The sequence below is a fragment of the Caretta caretta genome, chromosome 2 (assembly GCF_965140235.1).
Source record: "Caretta caretta isolate rCarCar2 chromosome 2, rCarCar1.hap1, whole genome shotgun sequence".
NCBI lineage: Eukaryota > Metazoa > Chordata > Testudines > Cheloniidae > Caretta > Caretta caretta.
Window position 1 is genome coordinate 169,101,761 of NC_134207.1, and position 22,197 is coordinate 169,123,957.

General features: G+C 43.2%; 1 protein-coding gene across 6 annotated transcripts in view; it reads left to right on the top strand.

The window, feature by feature from the left end:
* Window positions 1–22,197, top strand: part of TNS3 (tensin 3) — a 343,736-nt gene that overhangs the window by 142,562 nt on the left and 178,977 nt on the right. For 5 of the 6 annotated variants that reach the window (XM_048839218.2, XM_048839219.2, XM_048839220.2 and 2 more), the window contains one exon: window positions 4,178–4,216. The exons of the other annotated variant lie outside the window; for it this stretch is intronic. In XM_048839218.2, the coding sequence (XP_048695175.2) occupies window positions 4,178–4,216 (39 nt within the window). The remainder of the gene's footprint in view (window positions 1–4,177; window positions 4,217–22,197) is intronic. 6 annotated transcript variants of the gene reach the window in all.

The window sequence follows — 22,197 nt, forward strand, 5'->3', positions numbered from 1 at the left end:
GCACATTTTACACTCTATATTTGGAGGGGTGATTGGCCAATCTATTAGTGCAAAAGGAAGTTGCCTTTCATTCCAGTCACTGAAAAATATGAACAAATAACCCAACCATATTTCAGTTCTGGAGAAAATTATAGATGGATTTATTTTAAATTATTTTCTATAGACTACCAACAACTGCTGTAAAATCAGAGCCCAGGGCCCAATCTTACAATTGCTGAGCACCTTCCTTTCTTGTTGATGTCACTGGGAGTTGATGCTGCCCAACAATTCAGAGATCTGGGCCCTAATGAGCACTCTGTAGCCATGGAGGCATCCTTTGTAGCTGGAGAGGTATTTCCAATACAGACAGAAAGTGTTAGTATTATACACGGCACTGATGAGACCTCATCTGGAATACTGTGTGCAATTCTGGTTTCTCATGTTGAGAAAGATGAATTCAAACTGGAACAGGTGTGGAGAAGGGATACTAGGATGATCTGGAGAATGGAAAATCTACCTGATGAGAGGAGACTCAAAGAGCTTGGCTTGTTTAGCCTAACCAAACAAAGGCTGATGGGAGATATGATTGCTCTCTATACATACATCAGAGGCATAAACACCAGCGAGGGAGAGGAGTTATTTAAGGTAAGAGTCAATGCTGACACAAGAACAAATGGATATAAACTGGCCATCAACAAGTTTAGACTTGAAATTAGATAAAGGTTTCTAACAATCAGAGGAGTGAAATTCTGGAACAGCCTCTGAAGGGGAGCAGTGGGGCAAAAAATCTAATTGGCTCAAGACTGTACATAGTAAGTTTACGTAGGGGATGATATGATGAGACTGTCTACACTGGCATATAGCAGCTAGTAGCAAATATCCCCAGTGGCTGGTGATGGGACACTAGATGGGGAGGGCTCTGAATTAGTACATATAATTCTTTCCCAGGTGTCTAGCTGTTGGGTCTTTCCATAAGCTCAGGGTTCAACTTCCCGACCCCAAATATGATAGTCAGGAATTTTCCTCTGGGTCAGATTGGCAGAGACCCTGGGGGGTTCTGCCTTTCCCTGCAGCATAGAATATGGGTCACTTGCAGGTTTAAACTAGTGTAAATGGTGGATTCTCTGTTACTTGATGTCTTTATATCAGGATTTGAGGACTTCAGTAACTCAGCCAGAGATTATGGGTCTATTAGAGGAGTGGGTGAGCAAGGTTTTGTGACCTGCATTGTGCAGGAGTTCAGACTAGGTGATCATGAATGGCCCCTTCTGCCTTAAAAGTCTGAGAGTCTATTAAAGGCAAATAAGTAACTCACAGATTTCCAGGCCAGGATCAATATATCGTATGTCTCATTGGGTGCCCCTCTGCATAGTCTCTTTGCTGCTTCAGCAGCAGGGGTGGCGAGTTATATAGGCTTGTGGTGTCCGTGCTCCAGGAATATTCAGGGCCTGGGGGCCTGGCTCCACCAATGTTCAGGGCCGGGTCTCTCCCCTGTCCCCGCTCACCCAGAGCGTCTCCTGGCCCCGCCTGCCACGCCCAGGAAATTTAAAAGGGCCTAGGGGTCCCCGGCTGCCGCCGCCACCACCAACAGCGTGGTGGGGCTAAGGCAGCTTCCTGCCTGGCCTCGCTTTGCGCCACTCCTGGAAGCTGCCAGAACGGCTCCATGGCCCCTGGAGGGGGAGCATGGGGTCTTCGAGCGCTGCCCCGGCCCTGAGCGCTGACTCCGCAGCTCCCATTGGCTGGGAACTACAGCCAATGGGAGCTGTGGGGGCAGTGCCTGCAGGTAGCAGCACACAGAGACCCCCCTGTCCACCTAGGAGCTGCTGCCAGAGGGGTGTGTGGTTTGCTTTCAGGAGCCGCCCGAGGTAAGCGCCGCACCCCTCACTCTCTCCCACATCCCAACCCCATGTCCCAGCCCAGAGCCCACAGCCAGCACCCAAACTCCCTCTGAGAGCCTGCACCCCTCCCACACCCAAACTCCCTCCCAGAGCCTTAGGCAGGTGTGGGGGCCACCAAAAATTATACAAATCTGCCTCCCCTCAGCAGCAGTACTTCCTGATCAGCTCCTGATATCGTGTGGCTCCAGATAGGTGTCAGGTCCCCTGCAGTCTCTGCCTGAATATAATTGTTATTTACAAGGATAATAGGACCTTCTTTTAGGTCTAACACTCGGATAGAACATACTGACCACTCCCGCAGAGACTCTGGTTCTTTGTCTGCAGTACCTTCTTCAGGTTTCTGTCCTTTTAAGACACTGAGCTAGCTGCTGGCTCTGTGTCCCTGAGAGTTCTCTTCAGGCTCCTCTATACTCTGTCGCTTGCTGCTTCCTGCATAGACCTGTATCCAGATGTAATGTTTGCTACGCACAGTCTGCTGCACATGTGGCTCTTCACCTTTTCCTCCCTTGGTAGGCTTCCCACTCTACAGGCAGCTCCTCAGCTTCTTTCCAACCTGCTTCCCTGCTCTGCCCTTAGCTCATCATGCAGACAAGCCCACATGGCTCCCACCTCATGATGCAGCCCTCCAGCTCCCCGGCTATGTTCTCAGCTTGTCACACAGCCTCTGCAGCTCGTCTTGCTCAGACCTCAGCTTTCGCAGAGAAAGAGGACAAGTTTGCTTCCTGGGTCAGGCTTTTCCCAAGATTTTCCACACTCTCTCCCTGTTGACGGGATGTGCCTGCACATGCACCCTGGAGAGTCACAAGGTGGGGAGTGGATATTGATACTAAATGATGAGCTAAAAATTTTTACCTGCTCAGCCGATGAACCCGTAAAAGTCTAAGAGTATAGCCCTCTCCCCACAGTGGATAATATCCCAAAAGCTGAGGAAAAGGGAATCAGAGAAGACAACTACATGTATTCACGATGCATGGTATACGCTTTTGCTTTCTATGAAACTGTGGTGAAATCTCTTAGTCCCAAAGACCACCTCTGCCAAGGTAGCTCAAACAATGAGGGCCAGCTGTGTGTAGTTGCATGCAAAACATACATGACTGGTGTGCTCTGCAGAAGATGCTAACTGCTTGACTTGTGGGAGAGAAGGAGTTTGTACCACTGTTTTGAAGCATGTTTGCTTCTTCTTGGTCTGTTTTCCCCCTCCTGTTATGGTCGAATGCTGGTGAGCCATGTACTGTGCAACCCATATCATTCATTTTTTGAGCAACAAGAGAAGTCATCAATCCTGGTTACTTGTTGCTACTAACAGGGACAGGAATAAACAGATCAGTATCATGCTGACTCCAGATGCCGCTTACATAGGTACTGAACTATTTGTTTTCCTTGTGCTGAAGTTGACAGGTGGGTACAGCAGCCTATGCTAAGGCTTTCCCACAGGAATCGGGTATAGCATTGTAAAGTTATAAACCCAGAATTAAAAGCAGATCTGTCTGTCTAAATTTGTTATTCAGCAAATAATGTAATACTCATCCGCCTCTAGAGCTCTGCCCTGTGATGTTCCACAAGGATCCATCCTCTCCCCCACTTTATTCAGCATCTATGAAAGCCATAATGAGAGAGTGTGAAAGTGCATGGACTAAAATGCCAGCGAACGTTGGAATTTGGAGACTGGATCGGATCCGTGTGCCATTTAGTCCGGTATTCTATTTCCAACAGTAGCTAGCATAAGATGAATCCAACTCTCTATCAACCCCACATCGGATGCAGACAACACCATCTCTCACTTATCCAGGGCCTTGGCATAAGTAATAGAAGTAGCATTTGTATAGCTATAGAATAAGCCACTAAAAATTGTTTCCCATGGCTGATAGTGTAGTATGATGCGATCACACTGTTCCTAGTTTTCCATCCATTGTGGTACTTAAATTATTGAACAAGTCTTGCGTAACATGTACAGGCCACAGAATCCTTAATCTGAAGTGTTTAAACTTCAGCATAAGTGAAGTTGACATACCAATTCAGGTCAAGCTGACTTTCCGGTTTTGAACACTGTGGCAGATCCAAACCTAGATTTCTTTCCTTTGCAGATAAGGAGAGTGTAATTTCTGTTTCCTGCCTTCGGCTGAGTCAGGCTGTATGTGAAAATTGACCTATAAATAAGATTCTTTATTCTGGGCCTGATTTGGTGAGCACTTTCAACTCACACTGCATTCAGTTGGATTTGAGGCTACTCAGAAGCTCATGGGATTGGGCCCTCAAAGAGAGAAATATCTTATTTCTTTATTTTATACTTTTTATTCCAGGTGGTGAAACCCTGCTTCCTGCCAATCAACTACGAACTGGTAAGTGAATCTGACAGTACTAATATCAATCAGGGGAGAGTGCAGTTAAAGGACCCACGGGAGTATTCATACCCACCCGCACCTTACAATCATCTACCACTGTCCTGCTGTGTAAGGTTGGGCAAATCACTTCTTGCTTCTGTGCTTCAGTTTAACCCTCTGTAACATGCTGATAATGATATTTACCTATATTGGGTAAAAAGCATTGTAGAAGTGCTGCTTCGTTATTCATTATTATTTCATTAAAGTCAAATGGCTAAAGACTGAATCAGTGATGCATTGGGTCAGTTACCAAAGGCATTAATAAAAATTGAGTGAGGACTCTAGGATTTGGCCCAATAATTTTATTTATGAGCTAATCCCCTGCTACAGTGTTGGGACTCTGCACAACGTTGTTGTAAGAATCGATAAAAGTATTTCAGTAAGAAAAGCAGCTCCTTCCTACCTTACATCTATAGCTTACAATATTAGTCTTATTGAACATCTGTCGTGATACCCTCCGTCATAAGATTATCTTTTAGTTGCTAGAATGCAGAATCTGATGCTATTTTCCTTTGTATTTTTATGCATAATTGGAAAATGTGAAGGGAAAAAAATCCCTCGTTGCTGTGTGTGTTAAAAATGTGAAGTGAACTGGAGTTACTTCTGAACTACTCTCTGAATAATGGATTACCAATTACTGGCATCAGTGGGCTAACTGCTCTTGGGATGAAGAATCTGATGAAGTGAGCTGTAGCTCACGAAAGCTCATGCTCAAATAAATTGGTTAGTCTCTAAGGTGCCACAAGTACTCCTTTTCTTTTTGCTCTTGGGATGTAGGTTTACATGAGAAGTCAGTTTCTGTATGCCAGTCTGTGTGAGTGTGTATGTGCCTCTTATCTATTTGTATCTTTTGTTCTCCAAGCCTTTCTCAAATTGCTGAGCAAACCTGGATGGCTGAGAGCCAAAACATGAATACTGTAGCATGCTCCTAAGTGTCATACATGCATAAGATTCAGGGATCCCCGCTGTGCAGTTGGGGATCAAGACTCTCTCTGAATTCCTGACTTTCCTGACTGATTTTTTGTGTGTGCCTCATGCAGCAGCAGTTTAACATTTACTAGTGATGGCCTGAGGGGTCCTTTAATCCGTGGGTGGTGCCTCTAAAAGGTGCCATGCCATCTTTAGGAAGGTCATTTCTCTGTAGTCCCTGATCTAACGTAAGGCTTGTTGAAATCAATAAAAATTCTAGGCAGTCTTTTGTGTGTCAAATTGATGGGATTTGGAAGAAGGAGACTAAATGTGAGCTGGCTCCCCTTGTTTACACACAGTAAAGTGTTAACAGAAGTGATTTTTTTCTCCTCATAGTGGACCTTGTTCATTATGCCATCCCATGTGAGGTGGATGAGATGGCAGTGTCATCCAAAACTCTCCTGGTCCAGGCAAATGGGGCTAATCTCAGTTTCTTCCATTTGTTCTGGTTATTAGCAAGATTCCTGATCTCTTTGGGGTGTGTTATTGCTGAATTGTAAATTGGGCTTGCTCTACTACATTTTCCCAATCCATATAGGCACAGGTGTGGCTTATATTAACTCATTTTCATCCCTTTTTTCTCTATGAAAGGGTGAGCATCTTGGGAAGCAGGTGACAGAACTCCTGAAGTCTATTTGTTTGTATGAAATAATTCATTAGGACAAATATGTCATCGAAGCAAGTCCCTGGAAGGATTTTGGAAACACCCCTCGTACTTTATAGTCTCTCTGAACATGAAGGCAAGTGACAAACAAGCAGTTGCCTCTCTATATAACTATCATAGCAGCTCAGCCTCCTTCTGTTTCAAGTGGACATAAAAGTGCAGTCTCGGAACAAAGGTAACTGTTACTGCTATTAGGCAGATAGAAGATTCCGGTTTTATTTGGATTGGGGAGGTGAAGACTCAGTGGGATTCTGATTGGCCCTTCTTTTGGCATAGACAAAGGATCCCTTCAGTTGGACCCCTCCTATTGGCAAACATATCTCTGCAAAATTATTATTTTTCTTATTTAGACTGTAGACTCTTCAGGTCAGATACTTTCTTTTAATCTGTATAGCACCCAGCATGATGGGGCCCTAGGTGCTACCATAATACAAATAAGTAATGGACAGCTTCTAAGATAATTCTCCAGTTAGTGGTACAAACATGAAACTGAACTCAGTGAAAAATAAAGATAGCTACAACACATACCTTGCACTATAAGATCTTATCCAGTAACTTAGTAATGATCATTTGGTAATAATACATTCTTTTTCTAATTAGGTTCTTATACTCACCCATAACGATTGTCTGAGCACCTTCCAGCAGTGCATTAAATGATGTGACCAGCATCTATCTATCTTTCTTTCTCTCTCTTCCCTCCACCCCCACCACCCGGTAGAAAATTGTAGGTGATTTTTTTTTAACATATGCTGTAGTATGTGTTTTATTACTGAGGGCAAGGTTGAGGATATGCATCTTGCACTTGGAATGGAAAGTGGTGAAGTCTGTGGTGGTTCTTAGATCCTGCAGGATTTTGCTCCACAATTTCAGACCTTTATAGTTCTGTTTCCTATACAAACAAGTTTTATCCATGCCAGTGGTTCTCAGACTTGTTCTGCCGCATGTGCAGGGAAAGCCCCTGGCAGGCCGGGCTGGTTTGTTTACCTGCTGTGTCCACAGGTTCGGCCGATCACAGCTCCCAGTGCCTGCGATTCGCTGCTCCAGGTCAATGGGAGCTGCGGGAAGTGGTGGCCAGTACGTACCTCAGCCCACACCGCTTCCCACAGCTCCCATTGGCTTGGAGCAGTGAACTGCGGCCACCGGGAGCTGTGATCGGCTGAACCTGCGGATGTGGCAGGTAAACAAACTGGCCCAGCCCGCCAGGGACTTTACCTGCACAAGCGGTGGAACAAGTTTGGGAACGACTGATCCATGCAGTAAACAATTCTGTAGTTTAGGAGGAGCAGAGCTGTCTACTTTATGTACGGATCCCAAGCTTTAAGTGATTTTTTTTTAGGCATCCCATGCTCAGAGCACTTGACTGAGATCTTAAACTTGAGAATAATGAGTGAAAGGATGTAGTAGCCCATGTTTTGCCAATTTATGATTTGCCACTTAAACACAAACTTATCTGTATTCATTCCAAGATATGCAGCTTTTAGTAACACCATTTACTCCTGGGGGAATTCTGTGACAAAAAATTAAAAATTCTGGGTACAATATTTTAAAATTCTGCATAATTCTGCAAATGTTGTCAAAATAACACTATATAATCACACCTGTTTCAATTATTTTGGTAATTTATTTTAAAATACCTGTCAGAAACTATGTCTAACAATACAGACACACACAAAAATTCCCCTTGGAGTAGAGTTAAAGAAACCCCTACAACAATCCAGTTCCTGTTTTTCTGTCCCCTCCCCGCCAGAGGCCAGCTGGGGTGCCAGAAACTCACATCCCCTCTCCCCCACTCCGAGAGCCCAGCCATGGTTCCTCTGCCCAGCCCAGACACTCACACCACCTACCCTCCAGAGCCCATCCGTTGGCACCCCCTGCCCAGACACTCACACACTCTCCCCCTCATAGCCCAGCCGAACACCCCCCCACCCAGATACTCTCTCCTTCTCCCCCCAGAGGCTAGCTGCAGCCCCCACCTTCTGGCCTGGATACTCACTCCATATCCCCAGAGTCCGGCCGTGACCCCCCGGCCCAGACACATACATCCCCTCACCCACAGAGCCCACTCACACCCCCTCCCCCCAGAGCCCAGCAGCTGCCCCCACAGCTCAGACATTCACACCCCCTACCCGTCCAGTGTCCATCCGTGATCCCCCCAGCCTAGACATTCACTCCCCCTCTCCCCTCCCCAGAGGCCACCTGCAGGGGCCTCACATCCTTCCCCCCAGAGCCCACTCACACCCCAGAGCCCAGCTGCGCCCTCCCCTCTCTCCCCCAGCCCAGACACTCACACTCCCTACCCTCCTAGAGCCCAGGGGTCCAGAGGGAGAAACAGCCTTGTCTTCTCTTTTTGAGCTGGGCTCTGCCAGGTCCAGCAGCCCCTAGTGGCAGCCAACATCTCTGCAGCCCATTTCTGTGGGGGGGAAAAGGAAATTCTGCATGCCCAACATTAATTTCTGCAAAATTCTGTATTGCACAGTGGCGCAGAATTCCCCCAGGATTAACCATTTGGTTCCCACACAGAAGTAATTAATGCATGACTCTAGTATAAATTATTAAATCCATCTAACCTAACATAGTTCTTGCCAGCATAATCCTCCTGGTGGTTGATACTGAGTACCGTAATTCAACTCTCAGTGGCATGTTGGCTGCTAGATTGTTGAAGCTAATGAAATTTACATACATTTTGTTTCTTCTGAATGTAGAATTTATCAAGTATTTTCAGCTTGAATGTCTGTTTCCAAAGAAGCTCTTTCTCCCAGTTTCTAATAAACAAGGCATCTTGAAGCTTAGCAATGACATCAGGGCCCTCATGTATCAACTCAGTGCAGCTGTTCAGAGTTTCAGGAGCTAAAATATAAGCCAGCTGTTGTTAGGTGTTCACATACTGCTTGCTTTTCATTGTCATTTCAGTTCCTCTGACTTGAAAAGGGAGATTTTACTATAGCTTTTATAATCCAACTCAAATGAAAATAATAACTGTTCTTTTATGCGCTTTATTTAATTGGATTAGATCTGATGCAATTGATTTTGCTTACATTTTTAGGGACACTATATAATGGATGGTAGGAATTAAAATTGATCTTGAGTGGTCTCATTTTATTTATTTGTTTATTTTGAAAATTAAACATGGTTGAATTTTATAAAAAAAGATTTAAAATGAAAAAAAGAATCAGAAGCATGCATGGCCATATACACTATGGGTGAGAACCTTGCCCTTACTCTGGCCCATTTATATTGGAAGGGAAAGGAGCAGAGTAAAGGGACCCTTAAATCCCTAGTTGTAGCCCGTGGAGGATTTCCCAGCATAGGCACTGCCTTCTAAGAACCCAGTGGCGATTCCCAGCATATAGACAAGAAGGGGATTAGGAAGCATGTGTTGGGGACGGGTCCACAGCATGTAGCATTGCAGAGATTCTGTGCAGTGCTGCGACCTACAGGGCAGCCATAATTAGATAGGCCCCCCAGCCTCTCCATCCTTCAGGATTGGGATAGTGCAAAGGTGGCGTAAAGCCACCACAGCTCCCCCTTTCTCTGTGCTGTGAGTTCTGTGCTGTACCTCTTAGAGGCTCTTAGCACAGCATCTCGCCTAATGCAAGGGTTCTGAACCAGTCTTTGGAGGGCAGTTTGGCACCCAAATATGCAACGGATCTGAAAATCCTACCTGAGCTGTGCTGATGCACTGGTGCAATCTTATCTGAGTGTAATGTCTCAGTGGTTAAGCTGTTATGTAGAGGTTTCGTTCAGTTGCTTTTAGTAAAGAACACTGTGATGGGGAGTAATTGGCTTAAAGGTTATGGACAATGAATGTTGGTCAGGGAAGAAATGAGAAAAAATAGAGACAGAAAGATGTCAATGAAAAGAAAATAAATTAAAAATAAAAATGATACCAAGGTACAAAATGATCTTCTGTGCTTCCTTTGAGAAGAGCTTGTGTTTAGTGTAAAGGGAAATCAGCCATATAACCGAATGAACCGCTTTGACACAACAGTCAATGGAATATATATATTGAGTTACAGAATTACTGTATGTTCTTTTGTATGTCCAGGTCTAGGAATTGGTATCCTGCCTGGCTGTAAAGGTTCTTGGGGGTGCCCAGGACTGAGAGTCACCTACCCCCCTGCAAGAGGGAGACTCGCTGGTGCTTAATTGGGTGCTAGCTCCCTGACACTTCCAGCCTGTTAGCCACCCAAACAATCGTCTTTGGGCTCTACCAGCTGTTCCCTTGCCTTCCAGGTTAACAGTAGGGGTATCCCAGCCCCTGAGCCCCTTTGAAGCCTTCCCCCATAGTATTCAGCCCCTTATCCACTGAAAACCGATAGTAATACCAGGTCGGCTATTGCCAAGAACAGTGTACACACCAGATTGTTTGAGTCAGCTTAGGATCCACTTCTTGCACAATATCATAGCACTGAGCTATATTTATAGTGAAAACAATCATAAATTTATTATCAAAAATTAAGATTTAAGAGATTGTGAGTAACCATCTGTCTAAGAAGCTGTTCTCACCCTAAATGTCCTTAGCAGTGTTTCCAACCAAGGCATAGTTGGGATCCCATTTTCATGAATGTAAACATGCTGTCTGTTTACTTCCTTGGTGCAGTATAACAGGTTTTCTTTTTGTCTTCCCCTTCCATTCCCAAAAGTTTATTGTCTGCCTCCAGAGACAGGGCAGCCCTCTGTGGTTTCCTCTCCAGTATCTGGCCTCCCTTTTGGCTTCTCATCCCCCTGTTCACTTCACATGTCAATGGAGCCTCCATGGAGCTGACTTACAATGCTTAATCTGCATGTGAACGGAGATAAGTGAATTTTTCTGGCAGAAAACTGTTTATCAACTTTGCCTTAATACAGACTATAAAAACACATTTCCAGTATATGTACACAACTCCTTGCATAGTTTTGGTACATACATTTTATGACACTATTCATAACCAGTTTGACACGGCTTTCATTTAAGACCTCATATGATATTTTTTATGAATAAATATTATGAAAGTGGTGTGCTAGGTGTAGTGAGTTTGTCAGGCCTGTTAGGAGTTGCTGTTAACGACCAGTGAACCATGTGCCAGCTGGCATGAAAGGGCCTCTGGGTCACACTGGCCTTGAATAACCATCTTGTCAGCTTGCTTGAAGGAAATCTTATGATCTTCAGAAGGAAGTTACTGAACAGTTGATGAATGCTGAGGGTGGAATTTAGACTCCAGTGGTGTCAATAGCACTCTGATTTAAGAAAGCATTTATGTTCAGGTGTGGTTAGTCTGATAGGTGGGTTACCTGCTCAGAGGAGATGTGCAGGGCTATTCTGGAGTTTAAAGCAAAGTTGATTCTGTCAAAGAATTCATTTCAGAATGGAGTTATTACCGTTCCATAGCACAGCTCCTTCCCATGTTCATCAGTGAGCCTCAGCCACAGGCAGAGATGATGCGTGGGGGGAGGGGGCATGCGGGGTCACATGCCCCCTCCCCCAGATTTGCTGCTTGACTACTGAGCATGTTCACATGCAGTGAGCATGCTCAGTAACACTGCTGAAGCCAGCTGTCCTCACTCTGCCCCCCCCAACCCCACCCCCCACTATCGCCAGGCACGGGTCATCTCTGGCTGAGAGGGCTTTCTCTAGCTGACATCAGTGTCCAGAAAGACTTGTTCTAGGAAGAAAGGGGAGTATCTATCCATCCATCAGCAAGGGACAGTGGGCTCAGTTAGGCTGAGGATCTCCCCTCAGAGACAAGTGACAGCATAGCCCCTTAACACTTTCCCAACCATCCTAACCCCTAAGAGAAGTTCTCTTTCCTCCGCCTTTGCCCTGCACAGTGTGGTAAAGGGTCTTTGATGCCTGTAGCTTCTCTGAGCCTTGTGCAGGGGATAGAGGGAGAAGAAGATGCTCAGGAAGCTTATTTGCATGAGCCGCTTGTCATCTAAAGGGGCTCTGGGCGTGACCTGACCACAGAGCTGCTCTCTGCTCCCTTGACCCAGCCCAGACATCCCCAGAATTGGTCAGACTGGTCTGGAGCCCAAATAAATGGGTGTACTGCTTAATATGGCCTGTAGTGCAACAGAAAAGAAAGGGAAAATTTGGCCCTTAAACATGCTGTGGTTTTACTTGAAGCTCCAAGCATTGTTCAGTTCACCCATTGCTAAGAAAATAAAGAAGGCAAATCAATTATTTTATTTCCAGATCACTTCTGGATTCTAGGAAGTATTTTAAAAAAAATCAAAGATGCACTGAGAAAGTTAATTTTCATCCTCCCCCTGCAGTGGTTCTGTTGTCCTTCACTAACAGCTTGCCAGGATACTGTATCTTTAAAAAGAAAAAAAAATCAAAACTTGATACCTCTGAGGCCCCTCAGACATCCTGTTGCATGTCTTGCATTAACTAAATGTGACTTAAAGCTTGAACCTTGAGGCGCACATCCGCTCACATCTTAAAATGACTCCATCAGTTCAATGGGCCCTATCACTGTTTGGCTTGTCAGGTTTAAGGCACAGTTAACCAGTGATGTTTACCAGGAAAATCGTGACTTGACTTTTGCACCCTTCATCTTTTTGTCAGCTAGTTGCCAAAACATTCTATATACCTCGCAGTGTTGCCATTTTGACATCACTGTAATAAATAGCTGTTGTAATCGTGGAAGCTCAGAGTGCGCTGACCCAGCTATGCATGCTTTACTGTAACCTACCCACAGACTGAACTTTATGTTTTGTATGGAAGTTAACTCTTTCGGTTCCTTCTCTTTCTGTTTTCTCCAGGTTTTCTCACTTAAGTAGCTCTTTATCTGTGCTGCCAGTTTGTCCATCTTTGAAGGGTGGCACCTTCAAATTTCAGGCTTACTTACCAAAATAATTGCCCCCATTTGGACCGTGAGCAGAACCTGTGCTCTGGTCTAATCCCAAAAGGATTGGGGAAGTAAGCAGGAGAGAATGGGACAGAGACAGGAGAGGAGAAGGCACAGAACATGAAAGATAAAAATAATTGGGGGAGAAGAGTCATATGAGAACAGAAAATGTCTTGAGGAGAGAGAAAAACTAAAGTGAAACATTTAAAAACAGTGACAAAACCAGCTCAAGTTACTCTGAGTGAAAACATATTCTGATGTAGGAGGAAAAATGGAGGCTAGGAATGGGGGGAAAAAAGAAAGAGAGAGAAACCCAAGGGAGAATATTATTTTGTGTCTGTGGTTTAAGGGAAGCTTGTCTGTTTCTACCAAGAACTTCTTAACCCAGCTTTCCATGTGGTTATGTGAATATTTGCCTCCCAAAACTTTTGACAGATTATAGATCACCTTCATTTCCCTTTTTTGAACAGCTGTGACAGTCAGGCTTTTTATCCTCATCCCATTTAATTTACTTAAAAATATCTCTTCCCATGAAAAATACAGAAGCATCCCCACGTTTGCATAGACTGCAGTCTGTCCATTTTTAATATGACCCTGGAACAGATTTTCTTTGGACGTTTTGACTGAAACACCATTTGTTGTACGGTGATAGCCTCAGATTGCAGCTAAAGGATTGGCCTCTCCAATTTCATTCTAAGTGGGATCTGAGTACTGGAAGATGTGGGATCATTAACTTTCTTTAATCGGGTGTGACCTTCAAATCCTCTGGGCTATGATGACAGTGACCAAGCTGCACTTAAAACTGAAAATGAGGAGCTATTCATCTCTGCCAGATGTGATGCTGGATTCCAGCTGAAATCAGTAAATATGTCACTGGAAAATTGTATCAAATTCTTTTGATTGAACTGAATTTGAAGCAGCTATGGCTTGTTCGTTCCTTGAATGCTATCGTTGTTTTTTTGTCTTTTTCTTTTCTTTTCTTTTTTTTTCCTGTAAGAGAATTTTAGAGCCATAAAAAACCTAGGTACAGAGAACTAAGGAGTGATCTAACTAACCATACTGTTGATAGGGACATATTGTATTCCCATCCCCCTCCAGATACTAGGTCCAGTGCCCTCGTATGTGGCCATAACCCTCATAGGACAGTTGAAACTCCATATGTTTGCACTTGCAGGTTCATTCTGATTCTTTTGTTTGAGGAGTTGCTTCCTCTATTTCCACCCCAAAAAATGAAGGGGTTCCACCACTTGAGTTTGTGGATTCCCTGAGATGCTCACAGATTTTAGGTGATTGTTTAGAAGCAGAGGGCATCCAAGCAAAGGCACCTTCCTTCTGCACAGGTACCAAGCCTTTGTCTTCTTGTTCTGTAGGACAGCACCAGTCTCTCCAAAGCCATGTTGCCGAGGATTCCCTCAACTTGTTGCTGACCCAGGAATCCCCTACCATGGGAGGGTCTACAGCAGGTGTGGCCAACCTGTGGCTCCGGAGCTACATGCGGCTCTTCAGAAGTTGATATGTGGCTCCTTGTATAGGCACCGACTTCGGGGCTGGAGCTACAGGCGCCAACTTTCCAATGTGCTGGGGGGTGCTCACTGCTCAACCCTGGCTCTGCCACAGACCCTGCCCCCACTCCACTCCTTCCCACCCCCTCCCCTGAGTGTACCGTGCCCTCGCTCCTCCCCCCTCCTCCCAGAGCCTCCTGTATGCCGCGAAACAGCTGACCAGGAGGTGCGGGGATGAAGGGGGAGGTGCTGATTGGCAGAGATGCCGGTGGGCAGGAGGCACTGGGAGCAGGGTGAGGGAGCTGACGTATTACTGTGGCTCTTTGGCAATGTACATTGGTAAATTCTGGCTCCTTCTTACGCCCAGGTTGGCCACCCCGGCCTACAGCATGGAAAGGGAAACAGCAGTAATGTTGCTGCATTCAGTGGTTTGACTGAAGGATTTGGGGAGTGGGAATGGGGATGATGATACCTGACAGAGTTTAGATTTGCCTCTCCAGTGCCTGCCTTGTCATCATCCATTCCCTAGTGCCAAAACCTCCATGGAAGGCTTTCTTTGGTGTTAGGAGTGCATGTCACAGAGGTGTCATACTCCCCTTTGATGTAGCTCCAAGCATGGGGCTCACTGTATTGTATTTGAAGTGGTAACATTTTTGTGTTTATTCATCAGTATTATGATGTCGTCGACTATTGTAAGTGTGGAAGTGAATGTGATCCAGACTATATCACACATACATAAAAGTCAATGTAGAAAAATAAACTGAGCAATATAAAGATGTGATGAGCAGAAAACCAGGCATACTAGATGTTCAAATTAAATGATACAATTAAAGTGTGGTTGCTCTTTTGGGATGCATATATCTCCATACAGTAGTTCTGAATTAAGGAGGGAACAGCAAAAGCAGTAATAGTGACACTTTTGTCTTGATCATTTAACCTTTTTTTAACAGTCTTCCCCCCCCCCTAGATTTCCCATTGCTGTATGTGGAACCATTTCTAACTTGGCTTTTTTTCCTCCCCTATCTGGAACCGCACTCTTTGTACAATACAATGATGTGTGTCTAATAAATGTAGTGCCACATTCCAGGTACGTTGTTTGATCTAAAAACATGAGATTCTACTGCATGAGCTAAAAGAGCTCTTCAATCTCATAGCCTGAAGCCACTCTTAAATCTCTGTGGGTCTACAAATAAAAACCCAACAAGATTTCAGTGTAGTGCCTTTGAAATATGTCTTGCAGTTTATATCCACTAGAGACGTGTATTACTTTGGCCACCAGAGGGAGTCACTATTGTTCCATGAAAGCTATAGAAATATATGGAGATTGCAGAGAATTTAATAAAAAATGAAAGATAGCAGCTATAAATGTGTTCATGTCCTAATGCATCCTGTGCAATATTCTAGTGTGCATCCAAAATGCAATGAAAATCAGACTCAGTATGTGTGCTTTGTTCTTCAACAGTTATAACAACAAAAACGGAATTTTCCTACTCTTCAGTTAAAGTGTAAGCACAAACATTACATCTAGCAAAATGTTTTTGTATTTGATATTGGCATGAATAGAACTGTAGTAAACTACAGAAGAATAAAGTTGCAGTGCTTGTCAGGGTAGTTTCCCAGATCCATAAAAATAGTTCCTGTTCAGATAATGATTGTACTCTTTTTCTAAGTTGGCTTCAAGTTCCTATCATGATTCAGTTTGGAATATAACTGTTGCAGTACTAGAAGAAAGCTGATGCCTTTCTGTAATGCTACGATGTAGCTAATTAAGGCAGCAATAACTAAAACCTAAATCCAGCAATATGATGCATTCACTAGACACAGTGCATTTCCTCCCCCCTTTCTGTTTTCATGGTAACATTTAGGGTGTGAAGCATTTTTATGCATGGAACAGTAACTCATTTCAGACTGTTTAGTGGCATTCGTATTCTTATGCCACAGGCAACTTTCATGTACATTTGCCTTTACTAGGCATGCAAATAGAGTTACATGCTCTCTGCTTTGCTGTCCATGGACCATTCAGAATGAAAAGAAGCATGTGTGATCTAGGCAAAATTCTTTATTCTGCTTTTACAGCATTATTGTCAAATCAGTCCATGTGCAAAGGTTCTCTTTCTGGCAATGACAGTTCTGAGTACAGAACAAGAGCAGGACTGCAGCATCGATTGCAGGATTTTGCTTTTTAAGCATATTTTTGCCCTCCTTTTAAAGTATTTTCGAATGAGTAGAGTGTCTGGAGTATGGGAAGGAAAAGCTGTCTCTACGCCTATCAGTTTCCCAATAAAGTCTGTAAAATATACATCAGCCATACTGTGTGTTGTGGTTTTTTTTAACTTCAGCAAAATATACACTCATAGATGTTCAGTAAATACAGATGTTCAGCTGAGGAGGGCTGCTACTTGTCTTTCAATAAAGAAAACCAACCCCTGTAACATTAACTTTGGAAGCAAGTTTTGTTCTAGTCTAAATTAGTTGAATAAATATAGTTGTTGGTGAGCAAAAGGTTTCTTAACCTTCTACTTGAGGCAGCTAAGAGTGGATTAATACGTTAACTTCAGATTAAATATTGACAAGCTAGGCTCAGTGATGACTGCTTTATTATATAACTGTTGTTCCCGTTTTACTCAGTGTTATCATAAAATGATTCCCTCAATCAATGCCACCTTATTCTACTTTCTCTGCCCTCAGTCAGTGTTTTGATTGAGGTCACATGCTGATTTAACTTTTCGGAGGTTTTTTTCATAGCTGCCCAATAATGTAATAACTACCTTAGGTAGGATCGCTAGTTGACTTCTCTACACTTAAAAATCTTGAGCTGTACTTCTGGCTAGTTTCTAAGGAGATGATTGCACACAAGTAAAATTTTACTGACATGGAGTGTGTAGGTGAGGGGGGAGAGTTGGACTGGTGAGTCTGCTTTAACTGTCTTTGCTCCAGTTCATCACGTGCTGATCAGACAAAGGTTGAAGCTCATGTTCATTTCCTGAAAAGGACCATAGTATTAAAAGCTAAGGTTAACCATATAGTGATGAAGAATGCTGCATTCCCCTTACTTTTCAGGTGTCTTTAAAGCAGCAGTCAAATAAAAGGAAAAGCAAAGTTAATCCCATTAATCATCTAAATATTAACAAAGGTGAGGGAACTTTCTATTTGTTCAAATGAACAAAGAGGACAGGGGATCTCCCACTATATTCACTTGAAAGTGGATGCACATTCCTTGGTCTTATCTTCTCTTTTGTTGTAATTTTTTATGTCTTTGATTGTAGTTAAGTCAACTTAACTTGATCCATTGTTTTGACTTCATTAGCCAGTTTCCTTCAGGAGTGGAACTTTTTAAAAAAAATTGTGATCTTTTCTAAGCATTGTTGACAGGAAGCAACAGATGGCTTTTTTAATTCGGAGTTGGAGTGTTATTCTTGAACAAGTTCCTTCCTTGTAAACATTTCTGTTAGTCTCACACTTCACGTAACAAATCCCTGCTTAATCTTGTACTGAATATGAATCTAACCATCCTTTAAATGTACTTTGTATAGGAAAAAAGTGATGTATTGTGTTTGCTGCCCCTGAAATGCTGTTACTGGTGATGAGCATGTCGCGGGTGCACATGAATACAGATAATGCATTTTAGGAAGAAGGTACAAATATTGTACTTTTGGTGTGTATGATGAGAAGGATTATGTTAGAGTGAACTAAGACCACTTTATTCCTGAGTGAGAGCATCCATATGGGGGTTTAACATGCTTTAATTTATGTGCGTTGACTTGACACCTTTAGTTTGACTTAACTCGGCTGAGTGACCTGTGTAGATAAGCCTTCAGTGTCTCTGTGCCTCAGTTCCCCAACTGTAAAATGGGGGTAACAGCACATCCCTACCACATGAATACATTAAAGATTTTGAGGTGTTCACATGTTATGGTCATAAAAATACCTTGGATATATAAAAATAATCTGAACCAATTGGACTGCATTGAGAAAATTCTGGATTCCTTTTTTGCAGTTCCTCTACCTATCACCTAATTCCATCCTCTAAGTTTCTAACAACTTCCCTGCCTCCCTTGAATTCTTAGTAGATCTGACTGAAAATATTCCATCAAAACCATTTTTTTAATGGAACATGACCTCTTTTTATTTTTTAATCCTGAATTTTTATTTGAATATTTTAATTCTTCTAAAGACCAACCAAACTCCACAAAATAGTCAGTAAAATGTGGTTAAATATTTTTGGTTTTAGGGAGAAATGCAAAGGTTTTAGGTTTTGGTTTCATTTTTTTTCATAGAAAAAATGAAAAATTTAACATGAAAAATTTTTGAAAAAAAAAATTCCAACCTCCCCTAAATTTCCCACAAAAAAAAACTGGCATTTTTCTACCATCTCTTCTTCTTTGGTTTCCTCCCCCATCCACAAACACCCATCACCTTGCCTCAGACTTCTGGTTTGCTCCTGAAAATCCTCCACTATCACCCTCTTTCCACACACTACCTTCCTTGCTTCAGCCTTCTGGTTCAGTTCATGCCTCCATGCTCTAGCTTCTGCAGACATGATCATAGCAGCTTATCTTTATGACAAACCTTCTTTTCCTTGTCCTCCTTTTAGACTGTAAATAAGGTGGCCTCCCCTTAAGGCCTTTTGATCCCGTGGCCAAGGGATTCATAACAGACAAGGTTTCTGTGTCTCAGTGCTGGCCACTGATGTCTCTCTCATTCTTATCAAGTCTGGGGCTTCCGTGTGGACAACTCCAGAATTTGACTATTTGCATATGAGATGTGACTGGAATAATATTAGGGTCAGCAGAGAGATTCAGAAACATTGGCAGAGGAAAGCTCCTCATGACAAGATTAGCAATGCCAGTGAGGTCTAAGACGGGAGTCAGAATGCGAGAGGATGTGATGAAAGTCTGGTGTCTGAAGGTGGGGGAGTTGCATCAAAGAGAGATTGTGGAAAAAAGCACGAAGCCTTGGTGCCATTGTGGGCATTGAGAAGGAGTGAACTGAGACCCAAATCAAAACCTAACACTGCTGTTTACCCACCCAAGGGCAAACCCGAACTCCAGCTGTGAGGCCCTCAACATATCCCTATTGTCTGGATCACTGGATCTGAGCCAGAACCTATTTACTATCGGAGAAGTAATCTATTTAACATTCTTAGAAAGGATGACACTAGGATATATTTGAGATGTCAAATTAGCCACTAACCTGCAAGATTTTTATTACCCTATCAAGGTATCAAATTGTTTAGTTCTATAAATGTGAGTGGCCTATTAAAGCAAGAGGGGCAATTTTCTTTCAACTTCTGATAGTAGCCAGAACTGTCATTATCTACTGCATAAAGCTTAAGACCAAAATTTTCAAAAGTGAATAGGGATTTTAGAGGCCTTGCTTTTTGGGTGTCAATCTTGATTTTCAGATGTTCAGAATTTCTTAAGGTATCTAAAGTTGGTCATGCAAAATCATTAGCTCCTTTTGAAAATCTTAGTTTAAATTCTTTGGGTGAAATCTTGGCTCTGTCGAAGTCAGTGGCAAAACTCCCATTGACTTTAATGGAGCCAAGATATCCCCCTTTGTCTGTCTGTGTGAAGCAGGTCTCTCTAATTTGCGTGATGTTGATGACTACTGGATGACAGATAGGAGAGTCTGATTGCTATCACTTGAAGCTAACAGTGGCAATGCATCTCCTTTCCTCTCATTCTTTTTTGAGCCTTATACTCTGTTCTGCTAAGTATCTTCCCCATTGCTCTCTCTGGTGCTACATTGTCTCTTCACCCTTCTTCCTCTGTTCTTGTCACTCTGTCCTCTATTTGCTGTTCCTTATATTCCATTGCCTCTTTCTTCATCACTTCCTCTATTGTTCCTAACGTCTCTCTTCCACCACTCTGGTTCCCACGGTTGCCTTTTCCATCTCACATCCTGCAGTCCTTTCTCTACTCTCCCCACTAAACCAGGAGGATAGAGGGAATAGTTCTGATGCTGCCCTCTGAAACAGATAGTCCAGGAAGTTGCCTCCTCATTCATCACACCCTTTGTTGGCGTCTCTGCTCCCTCTCTGCAATGCAACGCACAGAGAGAGAAAGAGAGCAATGAGCAAGGTTGCTCAAAAGCTGGCTGCTCAAAAACTTAAAAGCAGACAAGTTAAAAATCCCCTCCTGACAGTTGGCTCGGAAGCCATGAATGTCATGCTCAGTATGTGGGAGCACTGGCTAAACAGCAAGGCCTTCCTATGAACTGTCAGATATTTGGCAAGTCTGGCTTTTGGCCTTGTTTCACATAAGACAACACACACACACACACACACACACACACACGCACACATCTTTATTATGAGAGGGTCGGTACTGATTTTGGTATGGGTATCTGGCTTGTGATGGGAAGAGCAAAAGAGATGATGGAATTCCCCAAACACTCGACTAGTGGCATATGTCATGTAAATACAAAACTGTAAAGATGGGATCTGGAAAAAAAAAAGTGTGAGCACAAAAATTGCATATTCACCATTCGTAAAAACTTGACATGTGCCTGTTTATCTCTGCAGATCAACATAAATTGCCATCTCCCTATAGTCCCTTTCTGAATGAGCATTTTAGCTAGGGTGTACATCAACAGATATGGTTAAGGTTGCTGTAGGTCTCTATTCTAATTATCCTTTTTCATTTGCTTATAAGGACATCAGACGTTCATAATTGCTGCATGATATCCAGTGCTGAATTATTAATGGCATGATGGCTTCAAGTAGATTTCTTTGACACAGAAGTCTGTGCTGGCATGTTTCCAGAGTAAGAGAATCTCAGACAAATTGTGCCCAATCATTTTTCAACACAGTATCTAAAGGAACAGATTCCATACCATGGTCTGACCCCTTGGAACTGAGCTGGGAACACAAAGATGCTGAAAACAACCCAGAGCACCCCCCCAGCTGGGGATTCCTCCAGAGTTTGGTAGCTGGCATAGCTGCCTCCACCTGCTCATGGAGGATCCAACACAGAGATCATGTAAGGGGTGTTCTTGAGAGACGGGGGTCTGGCCAGTGGGCTACAGCACCATTCTCCACTAGTATATGGTCTGCAGGGAACCACAGGCAGGCAGCGTACTTTAGGGCATGCTTAGTTTATGGGAGAAGACCTTGATTTTAGTTTCATGTTTGTAAGGAAGAATTGTAAGAAAACAGAATTTTAAAACCAATGAAAAGACACCCTTGCTGTTACAGCTGCCCTGCCCCGCCTATCTCCTGCATTAAAAGCTTCTGTCGCTACTGTTGTGCATCAGTTCCTATTCATATTAACATCATTCTGTGGAAAGGTGGGGGGTCTTTTAGCCATTTTAGCCATAATGCAGAATTACCCTGCATGAATTTTCAGTACAATGACTGCTCTGTTAGGGATTTAATTTTTTAATAATAATTCAGATAATTATTTAATAACAATGACTCTGGTTATCCTTGTTGTTACCAGTGTATCAGAGGGTTCCTTGTTAATCTTTATTGAGCTGTGAGAGTGGTTATGGCTTAGTGCAGGATGTATGTGCTGTCAAATTCTATGCAGGCACATTAAGTGGGTACTGTTAATAAGTGTATTTTACGTACTTCAGACATTAAACTGCATTCGCAGTTAAGATAAAATCTGAATTTCCGGCCGGATTATATTTCCTCTTCCCTGAAGATGGTAGAAACTCTGCCTCTAATGAGAGAAGACTCTGATCTTCTGTGAGTCCCCAGCAAAAATAATAGAAAATAATAAAACTGCACCTTCCAGGCCGAAGCTGCTCTCATTTGCCAATCCGTGGAGTCAGATTTGCAATTCTCTCCCATTCTGATTCTCTTGTGACTTGGTTGGGTGGCACAAGTTCCTGGTCATGCCAGTATATTAGAGCAGTTCTAATCTCTCTTGGGCAGTGGCTGGTACTCCTAGCCTTGTGCAAACATTGTGTTCGTGTGTTTACATTTTGCAAAGTCTTTACAGTTAACACTGATCAAGTTGCAAGCTT